General features: G+C 38.1%; 1 protein-coding gene across 1 annotated transcript in view; it reads left to right on the top strand.

Annotated features, from left to right (window-relative positions):
- CACNA2D3 (calcium voltage-gated channel auxiliary subunit alpha2delta 3) overlaps positions 1 to 24,409 on the top strand; it is an 804,577-nt gene that overhangs the window by 755,135 nt on the left and 25,033 nt on the right. Inside the window, exon 33 of the mRNA XM_074199069.1 lies at positions 11,477 to 11,588. Within this exon, the coding sequence (XP_074055170.1) occupies positions 11,477 to 11,588 (112 nt within the window). The remainder of the gene's footprint in view (positions 1 to 11,476; positions 11,589 to 24,409) is intronic.

The raw sequence follows: 24,409 nt of genomic DNA, 5'->3' as shown, positions 1-24,409 counted from the left end.
ATCAGTAATGTGTTCTCTGTTTTTTAGAACTTTCCTTCCAAAGAGCAAGTATTTTTTATTTTTCATTTTGTGGCTGTAGTCACTGTCTACAGTGATCTTTGAGCCTAATAATATAAAATCTGACACTGTGGGGGCAACTAGGTGGAGCAGTGGATAGACCATCAGCCCTGGAGTCAGAAGGAACTGAGTTCAAATCCAGCCTCAGATATGTAATAATAATAATTACCTAACTCTGTGACCTTGGGCAAGTCACTTGCAGAAAAAATCTGACACTGCTCTCATTTCTTCTCCCTTTATTTTACCAGGAAGTCATGGGACAAAGTGCCAAGATGTTAGATTGTTGTTTTTTATGTTAAGTTTCACGTCAGCTTTTACATTCTCTTTTTTTTCCACCCTTATCAAGAACATCTTAGTTCTTCACTTTCTGCCATCAAAATATCTGCATATCTGAAATTATTGATATTTCTCTCGGTAAACTTAATACCAGCTTCTGATTCTTCCACCCTGCCATTTCATATAATGTCCTCTGCATATAAAGTTATATAAATAAAATGACAATATAGAGCCATATTGTACTTTTTTCTCAATTTTAATTCAATCAGTTATTCTATATTTTGTTCTAACTATTGCTTCTTGACCTATATGTAGGTTCCTCTGGAGACAAGTAAGATGATCTGGTCACATTTCACTATGATCTACATTATCAAAGACTTTAGGGGTAGTCAACAAAGCAAAAGTAGATTTTTTTTCTGGAACCCCCTTGCTTTCTCCATAATTCAGTAAATGTTGGCAATTTGGTCTCTAGTTCCTATGCCTCTTCAATTTTATTTTATTTTATTTAACTTACATGCAAAGGTAGTTTCCAACATTCATCCATTTGCAAGTTTATGAGTTCCACATTTTTCTATCACCCTTCCTTTCACTGCCCCCCCCATGGCATGATTAACATATTTCCATATTTTTAAAATTAAATTAGATTAAGTTTTTTTAATTTAATTTAACTTAATTTTTTCCCTCTGTTTATTCAAAAAACAGTCAGCATTTCTGGTCATTCTCAGTTTACATACCCTGCAAGCCAAGCTTATAGAATCTTAAGCATAGCCTTGCTGGCATATGAGATGAATATAGTTATTTTAAAGCTGGATGGTGCAGCAGATAGAGCACTAACCCTGGAGTCAGGAGGACCTGAATTCAAATCTGGTCTCAGACACTTGAAGCTTATCAGATGTGTGACCTCGGGTGAGTCATTTAACCCTGATTGCCTCACATCCAGGGATAATTCTAATCCTCATTTATATCTGACCCCTGGAACCAAATGGCTCCCTTGATGGAATTCAATTCACATGCATTATCATGGCATCACCTCCCTGATGCCATGGTTTTCTTCCAGAATGAAGGACAAACAACAGTTGTTTGATAATTTGAATATTCTTTGGCATTGCCCTTTTTTTTAGGAATGAGACTTAAACTGATCTTTTTCAATACAGTGACCACTGGTGAGTTTTCTAAATTTACTCCTCAACTGATTGCAGCACTTTAACTACATCATCTTGTAGAATCTTAAATAGTTCTGCTAGAATTTCATCACCTCTACTAATACTTTTTTTTTCATGGTTTCTTTCTTTTTCTTTTTTTTAATATTTATTTATTTTCTAATTTTTTTATTCTCATTTCATACAAATTTTTTTTTACATTAATAAAATATACTTGTTTACAAGTAAACAAAATACCCCTCCCCCCATGAATATAGATAGACTTGCTTGGGTGAAAAAGTAAAGGGGAGAGAAAAAAAATTAAAATTAAAAAAAATAATAGCAATAATTGTAGGTATGGCCAGGTAGCGCAATGGATGAAGCACCAGCCCTGGAGCCATGAGCACCCAAGTCCATATCCAGCCTCGTAAACCCAAGCCACCCGATCCCGACTACACTGCAAAAACCAAAAAGAAGAAAGAAAAAAAAGACCCAAAATAAAATAAAATAGTAATAATAGTAGGGGTGGCTGGGTGGCAGACAGAGCATTGGCCCTTGAGCCAGGAGCACCTGGGTCCGAATCCGGCCTCAGACACCCAAAGATCATTCTGCTATGTGGCTCCAGGCACGCCACCCAGCCCCACTTGCCCTGTACCCTCCCCCAAATAATAATAACAAAAAATGTGCTTCAGTCTTTGTTCCAACACCATCAACTCTGTCATGGGTGGATCACATTCTTTATGATAAATCCATCACAAAAGTTACTTCCATATTTTTCCAATGTTGCCATTGCTGATCGCAACTCCCTCCTTTCTTATTTCTCCACTACTGTGTACTATATTTTCTCTCTCCTTTCACTCTGACTCTGCTGTAGGGTCGCTGAGTGGCACAGCAGACAGATCCCTGGTCCTGGGGCCAAGAAGCCCTGAGCCCCCATACCACCCCTTAGGCCCAGAATCCACCTGGCCCTATGGTCCTGGGCAGGCCATCCAATCCCAGCCCCTTGTATGAAGTAAAAAAAAGAAAATGTGTTATATCTGAACACTATCCCCCCATGGTCCACCCTCTCCTTCTTTATTCACATCCCCACCCCTTCCCCCTGCTCCCCCCTCCTTCTTACTCCAGATGTCTATACCCCATTGAGTATATTTGCTGTTTCTTCTTCTAGCCATCTCTGATGAGAACAAAGGTTCTCTCATTCCCTCTTGCCTCCCCCCTTCCATATCATTGCAATAGTTCATTGTAATAAAAAAAATCTTCTTATGTGAAATATCTTGGACTATTCCCCCTCTTCTTTTTCTTTCTCCCTTTCCATTTCCCCTTTTTTTCCTATTGACTCCATTTTTACACCATATTTTATCTTCAAATTCAGCTTTCTCCTGTGCTTCAACTATAAAAGCTCCTTCTACCTGCTCTATTAACTGAGATGGTTCATATGAATATTATCAGTATCATTTTTCTATACATGCAGTTCATCCTCATTAAGTCCCTCATATTTCCCCCCTCTCCTCCAATCTCCATGCTTCACCTGAGTCCTGTATCTGAAGATCAAACCTTCTGTTCAGCTCTGGCCATTCCAAAAGGAACCTTTGAAATTCCCCTGGTTCATTGAAAGCCCATCTTTTTCCCTGGAAGAGGACATTCAGCCTTGCTGGATAGTTCATTCTTGGCTGCATTCTAAGCTCTTTTGCCTTCCAGTATATTGTATTCCAAGCCCTACGAGCTTCCAATGTAGATGCTGCTAAGTCCTGAGTGATCCTGACTGCAGCTCCACGATATTTGAACTGTGTCCTTCTGGCTGCTTGTAATATTTTCTCTTTGACTTGGGAGTTCTGGAACTTGGCTATAATATTCCTAGGGGTTGGTTTTTTGGGATCTCTTTCTCAGGGGGATCGGTGGATTCTCTCCATTTCTATTTTGCCCTCTGCTTCTAGAATATCAGAGCAATTTTCCTGTAGTAATTCTTTGAAAATGATGTCAAGGCTCTTTTCCTGATCATGACTTTCAGGTATTCCAATAATTTTCAGATTATCTTTCCTAAGTCTGTTTTCCATATCAGTTGCTTTTTCAATGAGATATTTCACATTTTCTTCTAATTTTTCATTATTTTGGTTTTGAAGTATTGATTCCTGATTTCTGGTAAATTCATCAATCTCCCTGAATTCTATTCTTTGTCTGAAGGATTTATTCTCCTCAGAGAGTTTTCTTATCTCTTTTTCCATCTGGCCAATTTTGCTTTTTAAAGCATTCTTCTCCTCAATAACTTTTTGAACTGTTTTATCCATTTGACCTAAGCTGGTTTTTAGCATGCTATTTTCTTCAGCATGTTTTTGGATTTCCTTGACTAAGCTGCTGACTTCATTTTCATGTTTTTCCTGAATCTCTTTCCTTTCTTTTCCCAGTTTTTCTTCCAACTCCCTCATTTGATTTTCAAAGTCTTTTTTGAGCTCTATCATAGCCTGAACCCAATTTCTGTTTTTCTTGGAGTCTTTAGATGTGGGAGCTTGTGCTTCCTCATCTTCAGACTGAGTATTTTGATCCTTCTTGGGCTCATTTGCAAAATATTTCTCAATGGTCTTCCTCTTATTTCTTTGCTTGTTCATTTTCCCAGCCTAAGCCTGTTTTTGGGGGGTGCTTCCTGAGCTTTTGGGACACTCCCACAAGGGTCTCAGTGTGGGAGGCTCTGTCCTCCCTCATGGTCTGTGAATGAACATAAGCACACCCCTCTGCCACAGGCCGAGGTGGGGGGGGCCCTGTTATTCTATTGGGGGGCCTAGACTGAGATCAGGATCTGAATGTGGTCAGAGCCCCAGAGTCCTGTTCCAGAGGCAGAGGACAGAAGAACTCTTCTGTCTCTCTTCACTCCCCTCCCTCAGCTCAATGGGCTCATGCCCTGGGGGCTCCTGCTTACGGGCTCCGCCTGCTTCTGTTTCCTGGATTTGGGCTGCGGAAAGACCAAGCTGCTGGCTGTGTGCCCTGAGTGAGGGCTGGGCTCCAAGTGCTCGCTCTGGCAGAGGTCCCCCGCTGTTCCCCCACTTTGTGCTGAAGTTCTTTGGCTCTGATGGGCCACCCCTCTAACCCCGGGGAGCAGAGCCTTTCTGCTCTTTTCCAGGTTACCTTGAGTAGGAGAACTGCCTCACTGGGTCCCTTTGTGGGTTCTGTCTCTCAAAAGTTTAGTTAGAGTCCTTAGTTTATGAGTTTTTATCAGAGAGCTCCTAAGACTGGATCCCTTCATGTCCCCATCTTGGCTCCGCCTACTAATACTTGTAATATGAATGTTTCTTAAGGTCACTTTGTTTAATTCTCCAGGATATATGACTCTAGATCAGTAATCACACCATTGTGGATATGGGTAATGTTAAAATCCTTCATAGTTCTATATTTTCTTGCCATTTTTTCAATCTCTTCAACTTCTGTTAAATCCCTACTATTTTTGCCTTTTATCATGTCCATTTTGCATAAAACATTCCCTTGATATCTTTAATGTTCTCCACAAGACTTCTACTTCTTTGTACTGTTTGTTAGTCTATGGAAATCTGCCTTCAGTTGAGTATATTTTTCTTTTTCTCTTTTACCTTCTGCTTTCCTTCTTTTTTCATCCATTTGAAAAACCGCATTAGACAGCCATTTCATTTTCTTGCTTTTATTTTTTCTTTGGGATTTGCTCTTGTTGTTTCTTTCTCCTATCCAATATTATGACGCTCTCTGTCTACCAGAATGAATCCCTTAAATCGATTTCATATACACAGGGGATATTAATTAGGTCATACTTATATGATCTGATGGTTTCCCTACAATCTTCAATTCAAGTCTTCCTTTTAAGTGCAATAAGAAACCCATACTCTGAGCTGCAGTTAGCTCCAGGTCTTGTTTTAAATGATTATATGGAGCTTCTCCACGTTTGGTTTCAAAGTATACAATAAATCAGCATTTGATAGTAAATATCTGGTAATATCCAAGCATAGAGTGACCTTTTAAATTGTTGGAAAAGAGTATTTGCCTTGACTAGGGAGTCATATTGACAAAACTTGCGTAGTCTCTGCCTAGCTTCATTTCATACCACAAGGCCAAACTTTTCTGTATTTTGATTCTCCTCCTATGGCCCAGACCACTACTTCATTTCTTCTACAGGATTCTTGTCCACAGTAGTAAATGTAGTTATCACCCGAATTACATTCACCTGTTTGTGTCCATTTACATTCATTGGCACCCAAAATGGAAAGGCCAAATCTTTCCATCTCCTGTTTGACCACACTAGCTGATCTTGGTCCAGAGATCTTACATTTAAAGTTCCCATGCAATACTGATCTTTGTAGCTTTGGACATTCCTTTTGTTACCAGACATATCCACAGCTGAGCTTCCTTTTCAGCCTTGGCTCACGCACTCCAGTCTTTCTGGAGTTACTTCATCAGAGCAACTTCCCCAGTGTTGGATACCTTATAACCTGGGAGGCTCCTCATCTGCTGTCATATCTTTTGCCATTTTATTTTATTTTATTTATTTTATGTTTAGGTTTTTGCAAGGCAAATGGGGTGAAGTGGCTTGCCCAAGGTCACACAGCTAGGTAATTATTAAGTATCTGAGGTCAGATTTGAACTCAGGTATTCCTGACTCCCGGGCCAGTGCTCTATCCAATGTGCCAACTAGCTGCCCAACTTTTGCCATTTTAAAACCATCCATGAGTTTATTTTGTTGTTGTTGTTGCTTTGGGTTTTTTTGTTTGTTTGTTTTAGAAATGATACTAGAATGGCTTGTCAGTCTCTTCTCCAGGGCATCACCTTTTGTCAGAACTCTCCACAAGGACTTGCATCTTGGTCATCTCTGAACAGCAGAGCTCACAGTTTCATTGTGCTACACAGACCCTTCCACCACAATGAGACAGTGATCCAGAAGATGATGCTCAGACCAGTATACCATTCTGAGCTGTGATCTGAATCAGACAAAGGAGATAGAGAGACAGATAATATAGTACAAGAGAGACAGAGAGAGAGAGAGAGAACACTGGGCTTGAAATCAGAGATCCTGCCTTTGATTTCTAGTTGCATTTAATACAGGTAGCTAGGTATCACAGTGGATAAAGCTCTGAGCCTAGAGTCACGAAGATTTGGGTTAAAGTCTGGTTGACTCATTTTCCCCTTGGCAAATCATTTAGCCTCTGGTTAAAGAGAAATCATAATAAAAAACTACTGCACAAAGTTTTGAGGAACAAATTAAATAATATTTAAAGGCACTTAGCATAGTACCTGGGATGTCACAACACTTAAGTGCTTTATAAAATAACTCAGTGACCTTGGATAAATCATTTCAACTTTCGTGGCTTCAGGTCCTCTTCTGAAAAAAAAAAATGAATGGGTTAGAAAAAATGGTTTTTGAGTACCCTTCCTGGTATAAGATGATTCTCTTCTCCAATATCATGTTTCTCCAGTCAATGGTCATATTAACATTTTGTTGCCTACTACATCACATTGGCTCCTTTTGAACATAGTATCCACTTCTCTTCACAAGTTCACAAACTTCCTAATAATTTGTCCATATTTAAATGAAAGGATGTTATCAGGTCACCATCTTGAATTAGTTTCATTGTTGTTTTTTGTAATCTAAGAAGGACCTCACATTTATTTTTCTTCTTTCTCCTATTCAATATGACCCTAGTTCAGACTGGATATCTTCTGGATCCTTTGGCAGCAACCAAAGGTTACATAGGAAGAAATAAGAATCACTGATGTCTCTAGGTTTCTTTCTTTCCAAAAGTCTTTCTTTAAGAAAGGGGGCAGCTAGGTGGTGTAGTGGATAAAGCACCAGCCTTGGAGTCAGGAGTACTTGGGTTCAAATCCAGTCTCAGACACTTAATAATCACCTAGCTGTGTGGCCTTGGGCAAGCCACTTAACCCCATTTGCCTTGCAAAAACCTAAAATAAAATAAAAATAAAAATAAAAAATAAAAAAAATAAAGACCATTGAAAGATAAAATATTTGACACATTTAACATAGTATGGACTGCTTTTTCATAGGCATGGCACTCTCTTTGCAGGATAATTATTTAAAATGTAAAAAGGAAATATATAATCATATCATATAATTCCCCAAATGCCATACACTCCCTTGAATCCTCCTGTGGCCCAACATTATCAGGCAATTTTTAACATTTAAAAGATTATTTTTTAAATACTGTTCCCGTTATTATAGGTTGTTAAAAATTCCTGAAAATACCAGTATACCTAATTACCTTCATTGGACCAGAGGATAGGCATAGAAAGAAGACCACCCACCCTCCCTAGAGTATCCAGAGTCTCAGACTTCTGAAACAGGCAGATAGTAGAAAGGCTATAGAGACTAAAGAACTAATTTCACATCATGTCTCTGCTATGTTACTTTTATTATCTTAGACAGGACTCTCCTATTCTCTGATCTTTAGTTGCCACATGTGGAAATGAAGGGTTTAGATTTTATCATGTTCATCTAAGTTATTTCCAGGTTTGAACCCTATAAATAACAGAGCTAGGGGTCCACAATGTTCTCTTAATTAAATAGGAAATATACCATTTATACCAGTGGAATCAGTGGACCTAGATCTCATTTTTGTTTAGAATGAAACCTGTTATTTATGAGTTTGATTTTTTAAAATTTCTCTGATTAGTAGAAATAAAGGGGGGGGGGAAAGTGGGAGATATTATTGTCATGATGCTGTAGGATGTGGTCGACTGGCTGAAATTTATATATTGGGACAAATTAGCAGGAAAGCAGTGGAAAGTAGAATCTCAGTTTATTTACTCATTTTGGGGTATGGGCAAACAATGTAGGAACTTCACTGTGGGAAGCTAGTGAGGAACCTTCCTTATTGTCCTGAGGAGCTATTCACAATGCTTATGTGAAGTGCTCAGAATCACTTATCAAGTTTTTATGAGTCAAGGATGGAATATATTTATTTCTGATTCTAAGGAAGTCCCTATCTGCTTCACCACACAGTCTTTGCTTTAACTATCTCAAATCATTCCCATTTAAGAACCTCAGTTATAGACCTCAAACATTTTTCTTAGTACTGAACTTTTTTGCTTAATTTCTGCAATGTGAATATTTCCGATGATCCCACCCAATTTCCTGACCTCACTGAATGGATTTCTTGTCCATACATTCTCAGCAAAAGATCCTCAAAGAGGTAGAGGATTTCAACATGTTTCCCTTTTTAAATTTAAAAATGTTAACTTATATCTTTTATCTTTGCAACACTTATGAGATCCTTCCTCCCTCACCTTTTGAAAGAGCTATCCTTTAAAATAAAAGAGAAAAAAAAGAGGAGAAAAATGAGTTCAGCAAAACTATCCAACATTATCTAAAATTATCTGGAGTCATCTACATCCACATTTCCCTTACCTCTTGAAAGAAAGAAGAGGAAGTTAGACAACAGCAAAATAATTTAAAAGCATTGCTATGAAATTATAATAACAGACTTGGCTCCAAAGACAACACACCAAAGGGGCATTTGCCCTTCAAATATTTCAAGAATATCAATGCAAAAATATTATCCTTTTCTCTTTCTCTCTTTCTCTGACCAGCCCCTCTCCTTTTCCAGTGTTCTGTAAATCTGATGATATATTTATTCCATTTCTCAAATGATAATCAGTTTATACCATGTATCATGGAATATTTCTACAGAGGGCCACACATATATGTATGTTCATAAATATATGTATGTATGCAAGTATGTACTGATGGGCTAACTTAATGTGATAGGCATCCAATGGCTTAGAATAATGTGCCTTCTTCAGCCTCTAAGTTTTTCTTATATAAATTACTTTCTTATATGAATCAAAATTTTGCCATGTAGGATCAAACTTATTTAGCAAAATGGCAGGAGTAGCCACCACCTATATGGAATCCTTCCATTTAAATTCTGTACTGGATACCTGCCAATGCCTTTGGCCAAGCATATGTCTCTCCATGTTATGTTTTGCTCAGTATCAATTCTTCTCTTACTCAGTGATACATCCATATAGACATATATATATGTATATATATAAACATACACATATATAATTTCATTTATATAATTACATGTGTATGTATATTTAAATTCCATGCAATAAATTTTGCTTCAGTTGGCTTTATTTGAAATGCCTTATCAATCATAATGACAAGGCAGGAAAACCCTGGGCAAAAGTAATGGAGACATCGTCTTAATCCTCTTCATAATTCATGCCACCATATAACTTTCCAAATGCTTTCCCAACTTGACTTGCCAGTAGTATTCTCTAAGAGTCTTAGCAAACCATGCCAGCAGTATCATATTGGATGCAATAACTATTTTTGTTTAACTGTTCTAATGTCATCATTGGCCTCTCTTTTTATATGAATGTTCAGTTGAGGCACTGCTTTGGGATGTGGGAAAAGATCCCAAGTATTGAGAAGAAAACTTGAAACTGGGTCACTATTTGTACTTCTGAATTTCTTTTACTTATTGAATTCTGGTAACAAAGAGATTTTTAGGGTTATGAGTAAAACATAAAATAAAGATTTAATCATTTTAAATGATTAATTATCAAATGTATTTCTCATTATTCATGAGTCTATAACCTCTCTGTCAGAAGATTGTAGGATTTCTTTTTCGTCATTGGTCCTCTGAAATCATGGTCGATCATTGTATTCACCAGGGTTATTTGCTTTTCATTTTTGTTACTTTTTATAATTCTTCTCTTGGTGCTCACCTCATCTTGCATCAATAAAATTCAATTTAAAAGAAAACAAACTATCTGGCAGAGTCAATAGAGTAAGGAACTTAGGCATTTAGGAATATGACCATGTGGGCAAGACCTCTTCTCTTTTCCTTTAATCAGTCTGAGACTCTATCATAGAAAGGAGATATCTATTTGTCTTAGAAAAAGGAGTTTCCATGTCAGAAGATGCTTAAACCCTGAAGTCAAAAGTCTGGACCCTTCATGCCAAGAAGATGGCAGAGATGGGAAAGATGAGTCATTCACATATACATCCTGCTATATAACTTGCAAGGCTTACCTCCTAACTACTCCAAGGAAGTAGGAATCGCAAAGAGATTTGCTTGCTTTACCCCAACTCTATGGTTTCATTTCTCAGGGGAACCCTAGTAAGGGGTTTCCCAGGACAAATGATGAATGATAACTTCCCTGAAAATTGACTGGGGCACTCAATTGACTGGTCTTACAACTAGTATCTCTCAGAGACCTGATTTGAACTAACTCTTCTGGACTCCATGGTTGATTTTCTATAGATTGTGTCCCTTGATGATAACTTCAATCCCAGAGAGGAAAGAGGATTTTTGCCTTTATCAGCCAGGTAGTGATGATAAGAACCAGGTTCAGACTGAAGGTCCAGTTGTCTTTCCTCCCTTCTAGTATTTTTTACCTTAACAATGGAGCATCTCATTTGAAATTATGATGGGAAATGACATTTAACTGAAGTCATCTGTAAACATATGTGTAAATTAATAGTTGTAAATGCTCTGTATAAAACAAGTAGTCACAAGCACAGGTTGAATGAGACTTGAATGACATGGAGAGCTAGCAAATCCCATTCATGTAAAGAGTAGCATATAATTTAGAATGATCCATAATATGGGACTGGTTTATTAAAAAATAAATTGCTTATTTAAGGCTTGACACAGTCCTTTTCTTTATACAATAGTCATGATTGTACAGTGACCATTCCCCCCCTCTATAAATGTATCATATCATCTGTACGTGAGTATGCGTGTGTACACATGTAAAATAAACAAACAAATAACAAGGTTGGGTACAATTGTCGAAACTAATATTTGGACCATGGAGGGAAACTCTTAATATGTTTTAGTAGATGATAATACTTATATGACCCCCAAGGGAATAGCAGTATACAGAGTTGCTTGCCCAGCTGATATGAAAACAAAGACTTGAGTGTGTTTGATAAAAAGTAGATGACCGTCGTGTTCATTTGGTGCTGACGTTATTGTGTCATCTATTTTGGATCCTTATATTATCTTTTCCTATATTTATAGCCCAAAGATTGAAACAAACTCTGGAACCCTGTGATACAGAATATCCAGCCTTCGTCTCAGAGCGCACCATCAAGGAGACTACAGGCAACATTGCATGTGAAGACTGCTCCAAGTAAGCTACCCTCAATATTGGTATGGGGTCCACCCTCATGCCCTGCTCTAGATGATAGGGTTGGCATCTCTGCCTACTGTCTAATGGAAGGAATATATTTCTTGACCTGGGGGGAGACCTTTTGCTAAATAGTTACTTAAAATTTTGATGACAAAAAGCCAAACTTATATACTGGGATGAATGAAAATATTCAAACAGCATGAGAGTTTTTTGGGGGAGGGTGTAAAGGGGTTGATTGGGTGAGGGAAGAATTTTCCAGTAACATGGGCATTTCCAGCTTTTTCCAGCTGTCAATCAGAGTCAGGATCTGAAGTAGAGAATCTTATCCTTAAGTCTGTGATTTTTTTTTAAAAAAATGGTTCCTTTGTGATACTTTATATGTTTTATGAATTTAAAAGTAATATTCTGAGAATGAATCCATAGGCATCACCAAATTGCTGCCAAAAGGGTACATGACCAAAAAAAGGGCAAGAACCACGGAGTTTTAAAAAAATAGCTATTTATGGTAAGGGCCAGAAGTGATCATTAACCAAAAGAAAAATTCCAGTAGAATAGACACCCTGGAAGATATGGACTATTCTCCAGGTGTGATTCCCAGTGACAGCAGAGCTCCTATTTACCTTGTGATCCCGGAAGGGGTTTGCGGGGGGAGGGTAGGATCTTAACTGATCATCTTCAAGAGCAGCCAGGAGCCTGGAAAGGAGACTTGATAGTCTTCCTAGATGGCTCTAAGGATGAGTGGCAGAGCTGGCTCCAACTCTGGCTCCCTAGCCATTGTGCCCTCTGCCTCTCACTTCTCAAAGTTTTATCATGATTGCAATGGATAGAATACTGATTTTGGAGTTGGGGGTCCTGGGTTCAGATTCTGGACCTACCATTTCCCAGACATGTGATAGCAGTGAATTCCTGGAATCACTTTGGGCCATCTATAAAATGAGGAAGTTGGACAAGATAAGTCCTAAAGTGCCTTCCAACTTTGGAGGCCCTGAGTGAATAACACAGTGCATAGATCACTGAACTTGGAGTCAGAAAGAACTGAGTTCAAATTCTGTCCAGAAACTTACAAGCTGTTTGAGTCTACGTAAGTCACTTAGCCTCATTTGCCTCAGTTTCCTTACCTATGTGGGAAAATGATAGTACCTCCCTTTAAGAGTCATTGTGAGGATCGCATGAAATAATATTATAAAGAGATTTACATAGAGCATATAACATAATTTATATTATAAATGATAAATTATCTTATATCAATATAATGGTACATATATATGGCCATGGTGATGATGATGATGATAATGACTTTAATAATTATAATAAATGTATAAAGTATTGTGTTTTGAAAAGTGCTTTTATGCAAATAATTTTATAGCTGACTTTTCTAAATTGAATTTAATTCCAGTTTAATTGAATATAAGGAAAGTTTTTACCATTATATCATATAATATGTGTTTTAAAAACTTATGTAACCTCTTAATTCCATCCTTCATAAATGTGATTTGACTTAGTAGGAAGCTAAGATGATTTCTATCACCTTGGTTCTACAGAATACACAGTAGAGAAAGTTGGATAGTCAGCCATCAGGATCTTATGTGCCTATCTGGCTTGCTATTCCTGGACTCAGGCTGAGTTGGAATTCTCCCGCTCAACTGATAATTGAAAAGCTGAACCCATTACCAATGGACTATTTCTTCCTAGACCAAGTAGCACTTTTAATTTCTAAATCAATTCTCAAAAAAATGTACTAAGTATTGTTAGCTAAAAATCCAACTTCTGTTCATTTCCTAAGTGTCTATGCCTTAAGAAGGTCCTACAGAGTTCAAGTGACCAGAGGATTCCTTGTGGGAGATGACATCCTTCAAATGTTCATTTTGGTGGATAACATAGAGCTAATTGTACCCATTCCAATGCATCTAACAATTGCAGTATCCTACAAGGGATCTGTAATCACTCACAGTCCCGCGAGACCATTCACACTGGAAAAGACAAGTGGATGATTAATGTCTAAGTTCCAATATGCAGGTAGATGGACACTATATAGAACTCTTCCAAAAATCTGGATATGTGAGTTAATCATTACAGATGGACTTTGGGTTGGTCCAGAATTAAAAGGTAAGAGAGTGGCCTGGATTACCTTGGGGATATAGCAAAGCATGTTTACTGACCCAAGGCTTCCTATAAATGCAAAGTTTTATCTTTTGATTATTAACATTTTATTAGCATTCCTTTATGTTAATGACAATTGGGATATCACTATCCCTCAGAGAATTAAAGATGAGTTTTATATAGAGAGCATGCAGAAGCATGACCAATGCAAAGGCAATGTGGAACAATGGAGAAGCACTGGAGGAAAGAAACTGAATGAAAAGAGGAAGATCTTTAATGGTGTTGATTTTTTGAGAAAATATGGATATGAGCTTATGGAAAGGGCAAGTACTGAGGAGTAGCAATCTTTATCATTGAAGGAAGATCCTAAAGGGATAAGATCACAGACCCATTAGAATGGGTGAATCCCTATAAAAACAAACTCCTGTGTATTAGCTCCTTGCTAGCTGTTTTAAATAGAAAGCAAAAATGAAAAACCCTTCCCTCTCTGAAGCAACTTCTAATCTAATGCAGTTTTCTAGTTTGTCTCATCTTCTTAAGCGGATAGATCTTGTATCAAGTCAAAAATAAAAATTGTATCAAAAGTGGTCATTTTCACTATGGATTCAAGAACTACATTGGGTTCAAAGAAGTAACATCTCAGGAAAAGATAAAGGTCAAGAGATGTCTTAGGCATAAATTTGTTTTAGGACTCTGGGAAATGTCTGGCTAGACAGCCCTAATTTATGTGAAAAAGATCTGAGGGGTTTAGTGGACTACAAACTCCAAATTACTAAATTGTGTGACATTGCTATATGGAATTCAACTCAATACAATAGGTATTTAAGTGTTTACTATAAAAGAAAACTAACTATTTTGATCCAGTGAAGTCTAGCTTGTTTTTCAGTGAGAGATTACGTCTCGAACTAGGGAGTAATAGTACTTCAAGCTGGTCGGATCAGCTCTGAAATATTTTGTTTCAGTCTGGAAGCTAAATTTAAGGAATGACATGAATGACTTGAGTTCATTTGAAGGAAGAAAATTAGAATAATGATTAGTCTTTAGTAGGTAGATGGTGAGAGTACTAGCAGTCACGTCATACAAAAATGAATGGAAGGAAATGGGAATGTTTATCCTGGAGAGATGTGGGAGGAAACATGATAGAAGAGGGATCACATTTGTTGTTTAATCCCTGAGGGAAGAATTTGTGGCACTGGGTAGAAGCAGACCAGTTCAACATAAGGTAGCCAAATTAAGAGTTAGAACTCTCTCTATGTGTAACAGACCGCTTGGAGATCTCTAAATCCTCAGATCTCTACAGATTTCCAAGCAATAACTGGATGATCACTTGTCAGGGATATCGTACAAAGATTTCTTGTTCAGATGTAGCCTGGACAGATGATCTCAGAGGCTCTTTCCCTCTATGAAGTTCTGAGATTCTGGGATCTTCACTCTGCCTTCGGGTACATAACTTACCATTTGCAGCTTACAAAATAGGAATAATAGCATCTAACTGTTTCCAAGTCAAGTTACAACCATATAGTTTTATATCATATTAGAGCTTTTCTATGTTGGAATAAATATACTATGTAAGTATAAAAATAATATTATTTTATTATGGTCTTCTTTCCTTTTCAATTATCCAAATCAGAACCAATATCGTTTCACCACCATGACTGAGAAGTCTGATGGAGACCAGAAAACCAAACCTATGCATGTTGTTGACATCTAATTGGTCCAGAAAGATTTTCTCCTGTCTCTGGAAATAATAAGATTTAATGGGACATTATCTCAGACACAATTGCAGATTTCCAACAGCTTTTTTAGGTAACTTCAGGTCAGAGGCAACAGCATTCAAAAATAACATGAGCCTACAGTGACTTGGAAACTGAGTTTGGTGAAAATTATAGTATTTCAGAAATTATGCACTAAGATCTTTTTCATAGAAAAAACATCCAGAGTCCCACAATGGAACAAAAAAAAGTTCTCTGTGCATTACAAACTGGTCTCAAGGCACCCATTATTTTTTTTCTCCACAAGCAATGGCAAAACCGAGATGCAAAAAAGCTCCAAAAACTGTTGGAGGATTCCCATGGGAACATGCTTCATGCTACAATTTTACTCTTGAGCTGTCATTAGTAGTCTGCCCATCACTTATACGATTTCAAACTACTCTAATGTCTAAATATTTTGTTCCAGTCCAGGAAACCATTGAAGGTAGTCCTCTACTGGACAGCAAAGACCTCTTTGGTTGCCAAAGTCCTTTGAAGTTGCACTGCTTCTGTCTCTGCCTTCAAAGTCTTCCTTTCATTATCTTTGGCTCCTTGGAGATGGAAACTCTATTGCATGAGTGACTCAATGGCCCTCAACGGAAACTTGCAAATCCCTCTGCTTAAAGACTACATAGCTTTCTGTCTGTAGCCTAGGCACATATGCTACAGTGTATAGGGATAATTTGCAATGTTTAAAAATGATTTTTGAAAATATAGGGTTTATTAAGAATGCGGGAGCCTAAAAGAAAATAAGAATTAACATAAGAATGTCATTAGGGTTGGTGGTTTGGCTAGTCCAACCAATAATTTTTGTCATTCAATATCCCAATGATTATTAAATTAATCTGTTATTCAAACAGCAATCGAAAACAACTCAACCCATATTTTCTGGGCATTTGTGACTGTCAACAAGTTAACAAAATTGGATATCTTCAAAAATGAAATGGTTTAATATTTTCCAGTAAGTTTATCCCCTTCTCTATTTCCCTCCCTTTGCCTTAAGAGGAGGCCATAAAGGTTCCTTGGGAAATGCAAACTATCACAGTCCTAGAGAGAGCCATTACAAATATGATTAATCAAATTTAAATTGATGCACTCTTTTCAATGGCGGTGTTGGAATAGCTTTAGCAATTCCTGTCAAATGTCACAAACTAGCAAGAACGTCACTCACACAGCAAATTCATATTGGGTTTGTCATGTTATTCATAACTTGTCATTACATTTGGATGCTTGGAGGGCTCTATGATCTCATCTATATGGGGACTCCCTCCAACAAAGCAGATCGCAGCCCATCACTGCCCTTGCATCCTGGGTGACCCTTCCACATCTTCCCATGAATCTCCCTCAGGATTTTCACCCATCATGCTTTGCTCCTATTCTCTTTCTATTGTGTGGGTGTCAACAAACAAACAAACCCTTTCTAGGTTGTCCCTGTCAACACCACATACCCAGCTTTTCATTAAGGAGATAATTCTAATGCTCTTACAAAAGTATGATTGTGGCAGCTTTCTTTGAAGAGCCTCATAGAACCCTTTGCTCTTCTGTCAGTTAGCCGAGGCCATCAAACATATATTAACTCTTCTTGCAAAGCACTATGCTCAGTGCTGGAAATAAAGATCAAAACACAAGTTCTCAATCACTGGGCCTCCAATGAGACTCTCCCTATGAATTTCATCTGCAAAGGGAATCCCTACCTTGATGGGCTAGATTGTACTGTTTCCCTCCATGGGTTGTATGCTCCCTGAGGATAGCAGTTGTCTGTTGATAGTGTTGTGGGTAGGTGTTTATCCTCAGTAATTGGTATACTGCTTAGCCACAGTAGGTGTTTATTGAATATAGGGGCTTATTAAATATTTTTTGCTTAAATAATCAATTAATTTAGTATAATTGGCCTAAAATCGGCACATCAAGGGATGCAGGTTTTTCTAGGGAATGTTGCAAATACCTTCTTGATTATCTCATCGGGTCAACTGCACTTTTAGATGTTGGGCTGTGGTTCCTGTGGCTTGTGAATCCAAGTATGGTTGGAAGAAATTTGTTTTAAATTGGTCAGCCTTAAGATATATCTAGTTTTGACTTGATGAGTGATGGGTCCCTTAGGAACAAGTTGACCCACCACCCTCTGTATGTCTATCCTTCTGCAAATCTGAGTCAAGAGATGAAACTATTAATTCTTTTGTTTAGGCATAGCATTTCATTGGATGTTTAGTCTTGAGAAGAAAGACATATGCTGGGGTAGATGTGGCATATTTGATACCCAACTTCAGGTTTTGAAAGGGCTGCTATATAGAAGAAGGATTAAACTTGGGGTACCTCTAGAGGACAGAACTTGGAGTAAGACTGCAAAAGAGGAAAGGCTGCAAAGAGGAAAACTTAGGCTTGGTGGTAGAATTATTCCAAGATGGAATAGGCTGTTTCCAGAGCCAGTGAGTTTCTCCTCTTTGAAAGTCTTAGAGCCAAATGATGCATGAGATTCTCTTTCAGATGTGGACCACTGAAGATCCTAACAAATTAGGAATATTGTAATTCTATGAATCTTAGCCTCATAAAACCGAGCTCTAAAAAACCCCAATGGTGAGGCATTATTTAATATATCCCTGTGAAAAGGTAGCATTTAGTGGGTTCTCATTTCCAGGCCTATTTGAGTAATTGATTCAGTGTAAATTTGTGATTTGGCTCCAGGAATATGGTCATACATCTATGAATTTCTACAGGCTTGGCTTAGCAATCCAGGTTTTGCAAGCAGGACTATTTTAATATTGGGTACAATTTAATTTCCAGGTGGCAACATATAACAAATTTTAGATCACTTAATTTGGAAACATATAATGATTTGCTGAAATTATTTTGTGTTTCCTACTCTGGAAAGTGTTGCCAAAACACTATGGTGATCTCACTTAGGCTGGGGAAGTCAATTCTCCATTCAACTGCTTATGAAATAATCATTTGCTTATTTTATATATTGCTCATTTACTTGTGAATAAAATCAGCTTTCTGTATGAAAGGCAGACCAATGCTTGCTTGGTTAGATGATGCTTGAACTTCTTGGTTTTTCCCATGGGTTTTCCTTGGCATAGATCAGGTCCAGTGTCTTGCCATGCTGGGCAGTAGAGTGAATATCTGTTGGTCACCCAAAATTGAGTGGTTTCTGTCACTGTGCTCTTCATGATGTAGATATTTAGGTGGAGGTCTGGGAAATATATAACTGGTCTCTGCTCATTCTTCCATCCTCTGGTATCATTTGTCATGAATTCTCTCCATGCTGCCACCCCCTAACCCCACTCTCAAACAAAACTTCTCTTCCATTTACAGGTAAGAACTACAGGCAATGTGCTGTAATGAACAGAATCCTAGGCTTTGAGTCATGAAAAGCTGGGGTGGGATTCTGTCTTAGATATAAACCAGTTGTTTGACCCAGGGCAAGTGACTTATACTCCCAGGTGCCAGTTTTACATTAAGAAGGTGAGATGTGTCCCTAAAGCCCCTTCTAGCTCAAAATTGATGATCTTAAGACTTTTTACAGAGGAAAAGGTTCTTCACAATATTTTGTCAAGAGATTTTAATTATAAAACATTCATGTACTTTTATGTTATTACCATGGGTACTCCTTTTCTTAACCCATCAGGGGTCCCTAAACTTTATAGATAGATATAAATATGGAAAAAAATAGGAATGAGATGAGGTTAGATAGAGAAAGACATAGCAGAGATAAATATGACTACCATAATTCAGTATAATTGGTTTCCTTTGGTTATCTGGGTATTTTTCTTTATGTATTTAAAAACAGGATTCTCATCCAGTGTTCATGGATTTTATCAAACTGACAGATGGGCCAATAACAATAAAAGAAATCAAGAAACACAACCCTACAGTAACTCATAAATTGAATATGTGGGTGTTGAGAAGGGAATACGTATATGAAAGGGAGGTATGTTGTTCTAACTCTATGATGTTCCATTCTAAATTATTGATACAAAGCCATCAAAGGAGAAATGGAGAGTAAAGACCTTAGGATTGCTAGGAACAGACCCTTTGGTAAGCCCTACCAAGGAGCTTCATCCTTAATAAATACATGGCAGGCCACGTCACCCCATGGGTCTGAGTTTTCTCATGCACATGAGAACCTGCACTTTAACATCGACTTAATTCTCTTCCTGCCATTCCAAGGAAAAATATTTTTCCTCCTGTTTTCCTAAGCAATGATGATTACAGCCTTGATGATCCAGCCAAAATGGGAAGCCAGGACAGTGATGTTGTCTCTCCTCTTTGATAAGCAGTAGTTGGAGAGGTTTTGTGCAGGAAATGTTGCAAATTACTGTTTTCACTGACTGGCCCCATGATACAAAATGAGAGGGTAAGGTAACCCGGACAGCCTCGTGAGACAGGTCTCTACCTGACGTGAATTAGCCTCACAAACAGTTTCCCATTTATGTCTTGTTGCCATTGTTGATGTTTTCTAAATGTGTGGGAGATGGGCGTTCAAAGGAATTTACACTGGGCTACGTGACTCAAATATGGGTCCCTCCTTTTCCATGCTGCAGAGCATGAGAGCACCAGGCCCCAACAGTATTTTTCTTTTAGGGTTTTTTTTTTTTTGCAAGGTGAAGAGGTTAAGTACCTTGCCCAAGGTCACACAGCTAGGTAATTATTAAGTGCCTGAGGCTGGATTTGAACTCAGGCACTCCTGACTACAAGGCCAGTGCTCTATCTACTGTGCCACCTAGCCACCCTCCACCAACAGTAATTTTTTAAAAAAATGTTTATTTGTGTGTTGAATTGAGGAGAACAAAAAAGTATCCACGCTATTAACTTGAGAAAAGTACATTTCTGGGGCTCATTTTTTTCCACCATCCTAATGACTAAAAGGGGCCATGTCTCCAACCTCTCCACCCAGAGAGTAGCCTCGATTTTTCACTTGTCTTGCCTAGATACTGCACCTGAGCTGGCTTAGGCTGTTGCCAAAATCCCATGGATTTGTGTTTATGAACTCTCTGACTCGCCCTCCATTTGTTTAGGTTGGAAAGCATTTACAAAAATGTATGGATATTTTTTAAAATCCTTCTGATGTATTAAAGAAACTCCAAGGATCAAAGGAGAAATGCTGCATGAAATATTGTACATTTAATATATACATAAAAATTCTGGACATAGCCCACTTTTTCAAAGGACATTTTGTATGTTTGAGAAGGAAATTCCTTTCTTAGTGCTCAATTTCTCTTTGTGACTTGGAATTTTTCATCTCCTTCATATCCATCTCTCTATCGAGGGCCTCTTATGAGTTAGCCAAGAGGACCACCGGGCCCAGTCTGGTTTAGCACTCTTGGGCCACACCCCTAGGGCCATTTGCTTGAAGGGAACTCAATAGAATATTAATCATTAGAAGAGCATGACTACCTGGGTGGGGTTTTTTTTTGGGGGGGGGGTGAAGGGCAGGAATGGAAATTAGTCTGGGTGTAGGATACAAGCAGATATTCAAATGATAGCTGTAAGTGGAGAGTCCCCATGCCAATGGACAGACACAGATTATGAGATCTGAAGACCATTAACAGACATCCAGACATTCTGATCCCATCATTATATAAAATGAAGCTATAGTTTCCACAGATAAATTTCAGAGCCATGGTAGAGGTCTATTCACAGTGGCAACTTGCCCTTATCTCTGCCACTATCGTTAATGAAAATTTCCCACTCCCAAACCTTGTTAGCAATGACAATTTAGTACCTCAAGTTAGCCCAAACACCAGGTGTTCATATGCCAGCTATATTTAAATTTCAGAAGGCTTAACTTAAGGGGAAAAATTATTTTATTCTTTTTAGCCTAACAAGAATCTATTTAATCCTGGGGTTCTTAATCTGGTTTCTATGAACCTTAAAAAAAAATGATAACTATTTTGACACAAATCTTTTCTATTTATTTCATGCTCTTAAAATGTTATTCAGGGAAGGAAAACATAGGCTTCACCAGAGTTGCAAAGGGGTCCATGACATCAAAAAGATTAAGAGCTCTAGGACCTGACAGTTTGCCAGCTGCTTTCCTTGTGACCAGTCTGTAAAGTCTTAGCATTTTTCCAGTGTACAGATCATAGGACAGTAGATTTAAAGTTTCAGAGAATCTTAGTCATCACCTGAGCCCTTCCTTTCATGATTTTGTAGATAATGAAACTGAAGCTCAGGTCAGAGATGGCTAAAACCACATAGCCAGTATGTGGCAGAGCTGAGACTTGCAAACAGCCTCAATTTAAATTGGGCATGAACTGACCTGATTTTGAAGATAAAAACCATTTCTTTTTCAATCTTCACATCCTTGACTGGAGAGGTATAGGGTTTTTCCAAAGGGGAAGGAATTGTGGAAGGACAAACTGAAGGAACTTTAGCCATCATTGAGTCAAATTCATATAGCAAAGTAGCCCTCCCTGGAACACACCTGATGGATGCAGGTCTAGTCTCTGCTTGAGGACACACCCAAGGAAGGGAAACAATCACCTCTCCAGCAGACCCGTGCATGTCTCAATGGCAGTCTTATTGAGTAGGGAGTTGTTTTTTCTTGCAGATATTAAAACTCAGTTTGCTTCCCCTTATCCCATTCTTCCTCTGCTCTCTGGATACTTTATTTATTCCTCCTCATGATTTCCCTTCAATTATTTGAGTTTCAAAGCTAAGTGATCTTATCCTCCTTCCCCCAAAATCTTTTCCAAGCTAAATATGTAGAATTTCTTCAGCTGATATTTTTAATAACATGAACTATCCTGATTGCCCCCCCCATATATTCTCTAACTAAACCATGTCCTCCTCAAACTAGTGTTCAGGCTTGAACACAATGCCCTCAGAAGTGTTGATCTAGATGACAAGGGTGGAGTAAAGTGGGGCTGCACTTTCCTATTCCTTGATGCTATCCTTATCATGGAGGCATGTGCTAGGTGCTTAATAATTGCTTATTGGTTTGACTTGACTATGCCACTCAATATAGCCCAAGATCCTTCTACAATCCCCTGTTGACTCCCATTGAGTGAGCATTCCAGTCAAACTCTTAGTGGATTTTTTAAAGCTTTCTATCAAACCATGCTTCCCCCCCCCACCCCCACCACATCTTATATCTGTGCAATTTATTTTAAGAACCATTTTGAGGACTTTGAAGTCATCCATAATGAATTCTAATGCCATAGATTCAGTAGTCCCTGAATGAAAGTTAGATGCTGTAGTATTCCTACTCCAAAGAGTGTGATAATGAGGTAGTCACTGGTGACAGAGTGACTAGCTTCTCCATTTGGGGACAGCAATTTGTAATAAAGAAAACAAAGAATGCATTTCATCCACTGGGAGTGCAGAAGACCTGGCCTTGAATATATATATATAGATATATAGATATATAGATATATAGATATATAGATATATAGATATAGATATATAGATATATAGATATATGTTAGCTGTTGGACAATATACATTACACCGGTCCTTTGAATAATGTGTGAGTACCCACAGAGTATACTAACCTTCAAGGTTTGTTGTAAAGCTCAAAGAAGGGTAAGAAGGAGACAAACTTTTAGATGCTAAATAAGCACAATCATCATTTGGTGTGAGGGAATATAAAGAGGTCTGGATTCAGAATCGGAGGAACTGGACTCCCAGGCTGGCTCTGCTCCTTCTTCAGAGCAGGGGAACCTCACAGGTGACCATAGGTAAGCCTTTTTCTCTTTGGACCCTCTGAGCTTCCTCCCAGATTTTCAGGTATGATTCTATGATTCTTTCATCTGGATCTTATAGACAGGCATCTGTCATGAGAGACATTCTAGGTTCCACTTAATGAGATGGGTTTTTCCATAGGCTACATCTGTATATATGTTTTTATTTACACCATTTTTCTTTCTTTTTTGGTCTTTGATGATTCCCAGATCTAAATATAACATAAAGGCAAAGCAATTGCTATTTAGAAATTGCAGATAAAAGAAAGATTCTAGAAAGTATTCATAACCTGGGCCTATGGATGTAGGCTACATTTCCATGAATTTGAACTTAGAAATACCAGTTATTGGATTGGATTTATATTATAAGCATATGTATATGTATATTTTCATTTTTACAAAATGTACAAAAATCTTCTTTGTAATCCTCTGTATTTTATTGAATACATTTAAATACATTCTTTGGAGAAGACAACCATAGGTTTACTCAGATTTCCAGAGTCCATGAAATATAATAGCTTAAAAGGCCAGCTCTGCAGGAAAACTCTATGCACTCATTGATGGAATCCTCAGTTCTACTGGTCCCTTATTGGCTTGATAAGAGAAATCTGTTTGTAATTTAGTGGGAAACCTGAAGGGAAGCATTTGGACATAGCAGTGGTAGGCAAGGTTCCTTGTCCAGGGCACAGGCTCCAGACTTTTTTGGAATTTCAGAAAGTCAAAGAAATTCCTGGCCCTCATATGATCATGACTGGGCCTTTAATCCATTAGCCATTGATGGAGAGGATGTATGATGACCCCAAATGACAAGGAATTCAGGAGTGATTTCAATGAACTCTTGTCCTCTTAAGCACACTTTTTTACCTAGCTTTGAAAAATAGCCCTAGGGATATGTCTGAGATTTGTTGTTTATTCAAACTGAAGAAATCACCTAGAGTCATACTGTACATAGCTAACTGAAAAAAAAAAAGATCAAAATGGCAATGATAATTGTTGGCATTTATAGAGTCCATTCAGGCTTGCCAAGCCCTTTCTAGATGTGCTCATTTGAACCTCACAACTACTGAATGAGGTAAGGATTAGAAATCTTGTCTCTGCTTCTTTATTTTCTCTATTTTCTTTATTCTAAGCAAAGCTAGCTAAGTAAAACTATACACTTCCTGCCCCACCCCCCACCTCCTATGTGTGTGTGTGTGTGTGTGTGTGTGTGTGTGTGTGTGTGTGTGTGTGTGTGTGTGGTGGGGAGGGTCAACAGGGTTAGAAGAAAACCAAGTTACTGTATAGCAAA

This window comes from Macrotis lagotis, chromosome 8, assembly GCF_037893015.1.
Source record: "Macrotis lagotis isolate mMagLag1 chromosome 8, bilby.v1.9.chrom.fasta, whole genome shotgun sequence".
NCBI classification, from domain to species: domain Eukaryota; kingdom Metazoa; phylum Chordata; class Mammalia; order Peramelemorphia; family Peramelidae; genus Macrotis; species Macrotis lagotis.
The sequence above is the reverse complement of the archived record's forward strand: the minus strand, read 5'-3'. Positions and strand labels throughout refer to the sequence as shown.